Source organism: Opisthorchis viverrini (assembly GCF_000715545.1).
Source record: "Opisthorchis viverrini unplaced genomic scaffold opera_v5_186, whole genome shotgun sequence".
NCBI classification, from domain to species: Eukaryota; Metazoa; Platyhelminthes; class Trematoda; order Opisthorchiida; family Opisthorchiidae; genus Opisthorchis; species Opisthorchis viverrini.
Genome location: NW_008751844.1, coordinates 80,085 through 88,899, shown reverse-complemented (window position 1 = coordinate 88,899; position 8,815 = coordinate 80,085). Strand labels below are relative to the sequence as shown.

General features: G+C 43.9%; 3 protein-coding genes across 3 annotated transcripts in view; 2 read left to right on the top strand and 1 right to left on the bottom strand.

Annotated features, from left to right (window-relative positions):
- T265_07806 (hypothetical protein) overlaps positions 1-4,027 on the top strand; it is a gene marked incomplete at both ends in the record, with an annotated part of 38,615 nt that extends 34,588 nt beyond the window's left edge. Inside the window, one exon of the mRNA XM_009173435.1 lies at positions 3,861-4,027. Within this exon, the coding sequence (XP_009171699.1) occupies positions 3,861-4,027 (167 nt within the window). The remainder of the gene's footprint in view (positions 1-3,860) is intronic.
- T265_07805 (hypothetical protein) overlaps positions 1-8,815 on the bottom strand; it is a gene marked incomplete at both ends in the record, with an annotated part of 40,576 nt that overhangs the window by 29,430 nt on the left and 2,331 nt on the right. The window lies entirely within an intron of this gene.
- Positions 5,538-5,960, top strand: T265_07804 (hypothetical protein; the record flags this gene model as incomplete). Its single annotated transcript, XM_009173433.1, has 1 exon — positions 5,538-5,960. One exon carries the CDS (start codon positions 5,538-5,540, stop codon positions 5,958-5,960), a length of 423 nt encoding a protein of 140 aa, XP_009171697.1.

Below are 8,815 nucleotides of genomic sequence, written 5' to 3'. Positions count from 1 at the left end.
GAGCCAGCAGCTCGAGATACTCATTCACACTCGATCGATTATTCAGAGATTCAAGGATTAGGTGTTAGCAGATGGGAAAGAGAAAGTAGTCCACTACACAATGCGTTTTTCCTACAAGTAAACAATGCTGTTTCGTAAAATTCTACCCACCAAAGTTGTGGTTCCTCCGAAACGAAAGATGTGTATTACCATGATTCTGAGACACCACAACTATGACCGACTCTGAATATCAAAATGTCGTCTAGACTAACAACCTCACGAGGTACATTTTCAAAATGAGAGCTAACGGTAAGTGGGGATGACGAGAAGCACAGGCAAGACAGAAACGTCCAATTTCACGTCGCTTTATTCAAAAGTACAGTTACTGAAATTCTTTTTAAGGGTAGCCAAAGTGGCGAGTTTCACTTTTTTTTACTTATGGACGAATTTTTGTCCTTCTGCGATTCAGACGTAATATCCTTTTGGTGCCTAGTTGTCATGCTACTCTAAAGAAGTAAGAGAGCTGATATAATGCCAGGTTGTCCAAGTCTAGACAGGGGCAGTCGAGATACAGAGTTCGGATTCGAACCATGGTGCATTCGGTTAGTAAGTTCGTGCCTCATCCTCTGATCTATCTACCAAGTGTGGTCCAAATATACTCACTTGAGCATCATCTAGTAATGTGACCTGACTGATGTTCTGGAGCAAATTACCGGATGCATTTTCCTTTTCATCCCTAAGGCTAGCCCGACAACTAGGGACAAAATATCAAAAAAGTGGCGACGGTGAAATTCATCCTTTGTAGGGAGGGGATAGGTTCTCAGGACAGATGTTCACGAAAACGAGTGGCTCTTCCATTCTGAAAGGATGCGTCTACTGAAAATAGTCGATTACATTGGGTTTGTCTCGAAGTAAGATAGCTGACTTTAAATCCTCGAGTACTCTTATGTTTGAGTTGAGAGTAGCATCCACGATCTGCCAGAGCAACCACATGCATAGCAGATAGGATGGCGTTCGATTCTAAGAGGAATGTCTACTGTGTAACGTGGCAACCAGAGGTCACTGTAGACGACCAGGGGATTTGAGGCTTTTTAGTAGGAGGACACGTGATATAATGCAAGAACTCTGATCAGCTGGAAGAACCACGTAATTGTCGTGCAGTGGTTATGGCTGCCACAGTTTTGTTCACCGATGATTTGGGGAGGTGGGGTAGGTAGTTGCGCATTGGAGGTGGGAGCTGATAAATTGCTTCGTAAATACAGGACTGCCAATGGAATATTAAGTGGGGGGAAAGAGAAGAGAGATAGGAATCAAAGGCAATAGCTTGAATGCACGAGCGTCATTGAGGGCGCAACTGTGCCATGCCTGGCAAGGAACTATAGATAATGTATTTTCCTCCTCAAAAACGGACCAAGAAGGATGTTTTGTTTCTTGAGTTTAGTTAATCTCCGTGCCGAACGAGTAGTTGGGACTGGCAAATATTTTCATTCTTTGAATAGACCGGGTTTTAGCAAATGTGGTCTTGATAAGTTCACTGCACAGTAAACTGAATTCCTTTCGTTCAAACTACAGACCACTCAAGAACACTGGCCTATCTGCAACTTGGCTTGAAAAAGATGGTCTCTTTGTTGAGCGATGTGCATTGCAATGGTCGTTGTGATTTGCTACCTACACCAAAATTTTCCCAAAGGTGTTCGGTAAGAATGTATATTGACCTCCGAACTAAAGAAAGTTACCTTCAAAGTGAACGCCACTCATAGCTAACCACAATGTCGCTAATAAACCGCTCATTTCCGACGTGGATAACGTCTCACTCTCTTTGTTTATTTGTGGGCTCATCTGGACAGTCCGTGTGGTTCGTGTAATACCCGTAATATAAACAAGCTTTTATGCAGGAAGCGATCAGAGGCCTGTTGAGATGACAACCTAAAGACCTTATACGTAGCTGTGCCATATGACACGTGATAAACCGAGAATTGCCAACATCAGTTCGTGTAGGCGTCCATGCCTGATCAGAAAAAGTTTCAAGTGGTACACATTTGCTGCTCTAAGTTAGTCTTTATTGCGTCTTACACAAGCGTCAGTGTTCGGGAGAAAAGCGTGTACACATCATTCCCATCGTGTGATTCGATCGACTGGCTTGAACGGTACTCATAATACCTGGATAAAAACAAGTAGGTATGTCACTCAAGCAGACTGTTCATTTGCCAAATAAGTTCGTTTTGATGGAAGACTCAGCTGAGTCCCTCATTCTCTAGTACTCATGAACTAAGGTGTCCGAGTTTCAATTCAGTATATCAGCTGTAAACGAGGTATCATGGTTTTTATAGGTTCCAGCTGCTGTAATTTCGATCATTGGACACTGAGATACCGTGGAAGACGCAGCCGAGCATTGGAAGCGATTGTACGTTTATTTAGTTCTGGAACTGGGTAGTTACATGTTGAAAATGATGCCTTTGGTGCACGAGTGTCACCAACTGCAATGTCTGCCAGTGTCATTAAGCACTGGTGAGTTGTGTCCCGGGGACCTCATCTACATAGACGGCAGTCATCAACCTGACTCAATTTATTGATTATTGTTTGTGTACTTTGTTGCCAGATCATATGTTGTCTATCTCTTCGTCCCTCTCACTCGGTACAGTGTTTGGCGAAAGGAACTGTGCGATGAAGACAGTCCTCTGGTATGCAGATTACGTGTCTGCTCTTGATCGGCAAACTGACGTCAAGTAGGCGCCATAGATGTCGGGCGTTGGCTAAAGCTGCCTTGGCCTCTCCGATTCGAGAAGAAATCTCATCTCCAGCCAGTCCACGGTCCAGATAAACAAATTTATCTCCCATGTCAACTGGCTTGTCTGCATGTCTGAATTTGATCTCAATCAGCCTTGTAGCAGCACTCCGCACTTTGGTGGTGTGGAACGCATGTCAAACCGTGCGGCGGAGTTATTCAGGTTATTCAAACCTCAGAGAGAGCAATATCTCAATGTCTGTGATGGAACACCCGTGGAGCTAGGGGAAGACCGTTTTGTCTGCAGCTGGAGGTATATTCAAGATATTGCAGCATTTTCCTTGACATGGTCAGTGTAAAATCGATGAAAAGTCTTGGGAAGTTTTTGGTCTTTCAGGTACACCTCTCTTATGCATGCGTTGTCAAAAAAAGTAAGTTTAACAATATAAAGATGTCGAAAAAGGGGAAAACTGCTCACACGTGGAAGGATCGGATTAGGAGAATGGCGAGATCTTCTGCCGTGGCACCCTATGAGCTTCCCGTGCATTTTTACGCCAAAATTTCTTTTCATATCAGCAGAATAGATTCAATAGGAGGGGCATTCACATGAAATGTTTGTCAAAAAGAACGACTGCTGGATGAACAGAGTCACAAAGTGAAAGTGACAGTACTTGTTCAGTCTGGACTGGCATTACCCGCTGTGAGTAAGTTTTAAGTCATCACATGTAGCTAATGGTCACATAAAGACAATGTTTGAATACTTGTGTCTACTATCCCGCCGACCGAACAGTAGAATACCAGCAAATCGAGACATTGATATCAAGAGTAGGTGAAAGAACTCTTCACTGTGTCTACCCATTTTCCTCGCTTGCAACAGACAATCACCACACTCCGTCTCCCAAGTTATCTATGGAGACAATGATCCAAAAATCTGGGTCTCAGTGACTCAGTCGGTTGCCGAGTCTCTCAAAAAGAGCGGATCTATGGAATCTCCGCGTTTAAATGTATCGGGGGACGACAGAGTCAAACTCGTCGACCTGTGGTGCATATCAAGGGAGGTAACAGGCCACTACCGCGACCTTGTCATGCTCCTGGCGATGTTGTAGGTAGGTAGGGTGTTTTTCTCGGTCTTTATTCTGTTCTCCCAGTTTTTCAGTTGGAATGCAAACGGATCGGCATCAAGAGGGCTATCATCGTCGTCGACAATATCACCTCGGTTGGTGGCGAAACATTTGTGATCTGTATAACTTCACACTGCTGGATGTAGAAAAACAGCTTATCTACGCTGAGAAGGGTGTAACAAAGACGTACTCTCACGTATAGGAAGTTAACGAAAGCTTGAAGAAAGAGCTCGGTGAACGAACCTGCTTCTAAACAAGAGATTTATCTGGGATTCAGGCGAGTCGCCTGCGAATGTACTTGTTTACGTCATCTTGCAGAGGGAAAGCACTCCTCTGACCGAAGGGAATGGTTGAAGCGACAAACCCCTGATTATTGGCTCAGTGCAGAGCAGGGTTTCGAAACGGGCATACAAACTGTTGAGAAATAATTTCAACCAATCCATTACCCCAATATCACCTTCATGCGAGTGTGAATACGAATACGAGGTGAGTTGTAAAGACAGGAATTGGGTAATTTCAGCTCTTATGAGTGACACTTTCTGTCGGAGATAGGAGTAGAATGTTTGAGCGAGACTGGATTAAAGAACGAAAGTAGCCGGAAGCAGACAGACATACTTTCAAACGCCTTCCATGAACAACAACTCACAGATTGGCGGTCAGTTCTAGGGGAAATTTTCTGGTGAAAAATTTTAAAACTGTGGGATAACAGGTAAGCGGAAGCCGAAAGAATCACTCAAACCTCAATTTCGGTTTAGTAACGTTTTCCAGCAATAAACCATGTACCAAAGTCGGGCTGATTTAGGTTGCTACAGGGTCTCATTTTGAAGGGAGAGGCCTGTGGATCGGGCTACTTTGGGATAGTAAACGAAATTCCAATTCGGTACTATATTTGAGACATGACTTTAGCTCAGAATGGTCACTCGTGGGGAATGAAAGTATCTTCATATGAGGACACTCTCGCTATTTGTTTTGAATACGTCCCCAAACGATTCTCCTACTCATTTTCAAGGTTGCAAAAGGGAAGGTAACTGCGCGCTGATTCAAGGAAGGAATGAAGTTGTAACCTGTCAGAAGATCTACTTTATTTGAGAGGCGACCAGCTAATTTGACTATGCTTTCGAGCGAATATCAACAAACAAATGAAACAAACCTACTTAAATAGAGCAAATACGCAATAAAAGTTCTCTGGAACTTTGTTGCTTTCTTCAGGCTACTTTTAAAGTTTTGGCCTAATCGTGATGACCCGCATGGGAGATTAGTAGGAAAGTACAAATGGTGTCAGACAGTCTGAGTGAATCCCCGCAAATAACAGCTAGAAAGCATAGGAGCTTATCTGGAGGCCCGATGACAGATTGCTTCTGGCCACAAACACAGCCCAAACCAACGGATCATCCCACGCCACGTGAAACTAATTGTCCAGAAGCATGATGGACCCGAAAGCCCTATTTTTTTAGTGAAACTGTAGAGGACAAAATGGTTTTCCGGTGTACTTTGAGGCTTTCACTGTAATTAAATGAACTTTCTGGTTGGACGCCAGTGAAGCATCTATGCCAACACTAATGCTGCTCCATCTGTTGGTGATGATGATGATGATGATGATGATGATGACGATGATGATGATGATAGTGATGATGATGATGATGGTGATGGTGATAAGAACGATGATGAACACCTCGCCAATTCCGTATGATTAGAACAGCATTTCCTTGCAGATGCAGTCTTCTCAAGGTGGCGAAGAGCGCGACTCACAATTCACAAATGATGTCATCGCCATTGCGCTTCTGGAGACTAGAGAATCATGCGCGTGGAGGTTCAGTTCACATGAAGCTAAACCAGGAGTTTTATTCACTCACTCTGAGACACGGACCAAGGAGTTTTGGTTGAAAGGATTCGTTGCATTATCTTGCATAGTAATAGAACCTTCATATCCCGATCTTCCCCCTTTACCTAGTTACTATCCTCCCTTTCTGTTCCATTTCTGTTACGGTGAGGAGTTCACATCTGCTGAGATGGAAGATGAGCGCTTTATCTTTGCTTTCCGAGAATTGTTTCCTGGATGTGCTGGAGGTGCATCTGGCTCTGTACGAATTCCGAATAGACATCCTCGTTCATCACTATCCTGCATACTGTTTTGATACTGAATGCCAGCCCGTCGACCACTGGACAGTGGACAAAGGCGGTACTGACTGCAAGTAGTGCATGTCAGACAAGGTCATCTACTTATGGCTTATTTGGCTCGGTCGATGGACACCGCGAATTTCCAACAAGACACACCGCGAATTTCCAACAAGACACACCGCCCGGTTGCAAGTGAAGGAGGGAACTGTTATAAGCTCTTCATGACGTCGCCTCATTGTAGCATTGAATCCCTCAACGTGATTTTTGTTAATCAATGTAGGTAACTGACCGAATTTCAAATACAGCTATCACCCACCAAGCAACCTCCAAAAGTCCATTAGACGCCGTGGAGAAACTGAATGAACTGTTGGAATGAATTGTTTTCGAATATTGGTAGCTCGGGTGTGCTCATTGGCAGTTGATCAGGCAGTTGTTTGATCTGTTCACTGAGCTTGACAAGCGACTCAAGGCTATCAGCTGACCCACCCAAGAAGGCACTGGTGATGTGCCCTCAAATGGCAACGAAACGTCTGCAAGTCAGTTGCTAAGATCAGGCACCTGATCAACGACCAATCTGAAAACTGTGCTTGGGTTCCACTTTTACTGGGTCCATGGTTTTGAGAACTGAACTCCGATAATCTGAGATGCGAGACGGGCGTGTTGCAATGCTCTGCTGAGACACACCAGACTCAGCTGAATTATTGACCTGTGAGACGTGATTGGTTCGCTTAATGCCCTCCAAAATATCGTTATTTAGTCAGTTAATCCGTAAATATCCAGGTAGCACTGCGGCTCAAGGCAGACTCATCCGTGCATGTTAACCTTAGGAAAGGGATTAACTGGAAACACTCAGTGGATCATTTCTGCTCAAGAAAGATCCAGTCACTCTAAAATAACAGCAAATCCTTGCAGTTTAGCGGGAAGCTCGTCTAGCTTTAACACCAGCTATATACTGGATTCGTGGATTGCATATGGCATCCCCTAACTTTGGGGGAAGAATTTCAATCGCTGGGCTGGATGTGTAGAATGAGTGTGGAGTTTGCTTCATTTGGCGGAAAGTGCACTCCTCACCAGGTGTCTGCAGTTCATCTCACCTGAGTAAGTGAGCAGAATATGAGGATGAAAGTTTGCCCAAATGAGGGGAAATTGAATTATCTACCAAGTGCCTGCAACGACTGGGTTCGAAAAAGAAACTGGCCCCGGTGGTTATCTGATAGTTTTGATAGTTGTCCCAATGTACAATAACCTCAGGCGAATGATAAAACGAATTATCGCAGAGAACATTGCTCATTGGGATCAGGAAAAGTAGGGTTTAAAGTGCCCACTTAGTCAGGTACCACAGTTTAATTCCTGGAGCAGTTGACTCTCCACTGAAATGAAGGTAAAGTAATCATGCGACCTATCGTTATTGCCCTAAACTCGTCGTCATGGCAACTCAAACTCAAGCAAACAACAGGACCTGCAGTTAAAAAAGGTCAGTAAACTAAGTTCCCCATCTTATTTGCACAACTTTCTATTCCCATATCACCTTGTTTTACACAGCGCTAACTTAAAATTTCCGCCAGGCCTGATCGCGGTAAGCGCATTCAGAAGAGTCATGCTGTCAGTTTGCTTATTGTTAACTAAACCAAAGCTAACATTGACCCAAAAAGTGTACAAGCAACCTGGATCGATGCCTTGTCAACCAATAAAAGCATTTTTCACTACCGCTGACGATGTGCTCTTACCGGAAAGCATGTACTTGTTCCTTTGCATATCAGATGAAAAATCGAACTAGTCGATCTGACCGTTCGAATTAGACTGATGGTAGCTTGAGTCGTTGGTAGTTCTCCGACCAAAAAAACGGATAAACTGCCCGAGTAAAAATAACCGTGGGGCAAACGGCGCAAACTAAGGCCAGACAGACTAGGTAAGCCAGGAATGGGTAGAAACACATTAACGCAGGATAATACCATCAAACCAGGTGTTAGACCAGGTATCTTTATCGTCATCATCATCAACATCATCTTCAGGTCGGGTTCAAACCGTGGACCTTCCAGTCAGTAAATCCATGCTCCAACCACTGAGCCGTCTCCAAATGCAATATGAGCAAAAAAACGGACAAGGCGTCACAACGTTTGAGGAGCGGCATGAACCAAGAATGTATTAATTTTTAATCACGTACATTGTGGGAACAGTACGACTCAGACTCCGGCAAAGGCATACTCGCAAATCGATAGGTGATCAGACAGAAAGTTTGGAGGTATATTTCTTGTAAGGAAACAATTATCGTGACCTGCTGATGTAACTTTGCATACGCGTCGGTGACCTCTATATCCTCTTAGGTAAACAAGAACGTTACCTAGAAGAGGGCAGGCTTCCAAGCCGAAAAGGAGAGTACAGTCTGTTAGGCTCGATGTTCATATGCCAAATTCTAGTTAGACTAGCGGTTAACAAAACCGGGCTCACCTACTTGATACCGTTTAATTTTACTGGTAGATATTACTATAGTGAACCGTTGTTCCTCCTCGCGTTTGACTGCATTGGGAATGCGAACAGAAGCCCACGACATTCAAGGACGAATGCTGCAGACGAATTACGATTTTACGACATTTTTATCTGCGTAATTTGATTTTTCAGCACACTATTTTGAACGGCTCCACATGATGGCAGTCAGAGGCAGTAAATTTTATGTGAATGTCAATCAAGTGGAAACCAGTGTAAATTTAAAATTTGATGAGTATGAGACAAGTCGGATAGAAGGGGATGCGTTTCCTTCTAAGCTGGATGCTCGCAGTGCTACACGTGCACTTTTGAACAAAACGGTATACTCGTAATGCACTAACCATGAAGTCACTCAAAATTCGCCGACAGCCCACGACTGGTTTGGTTT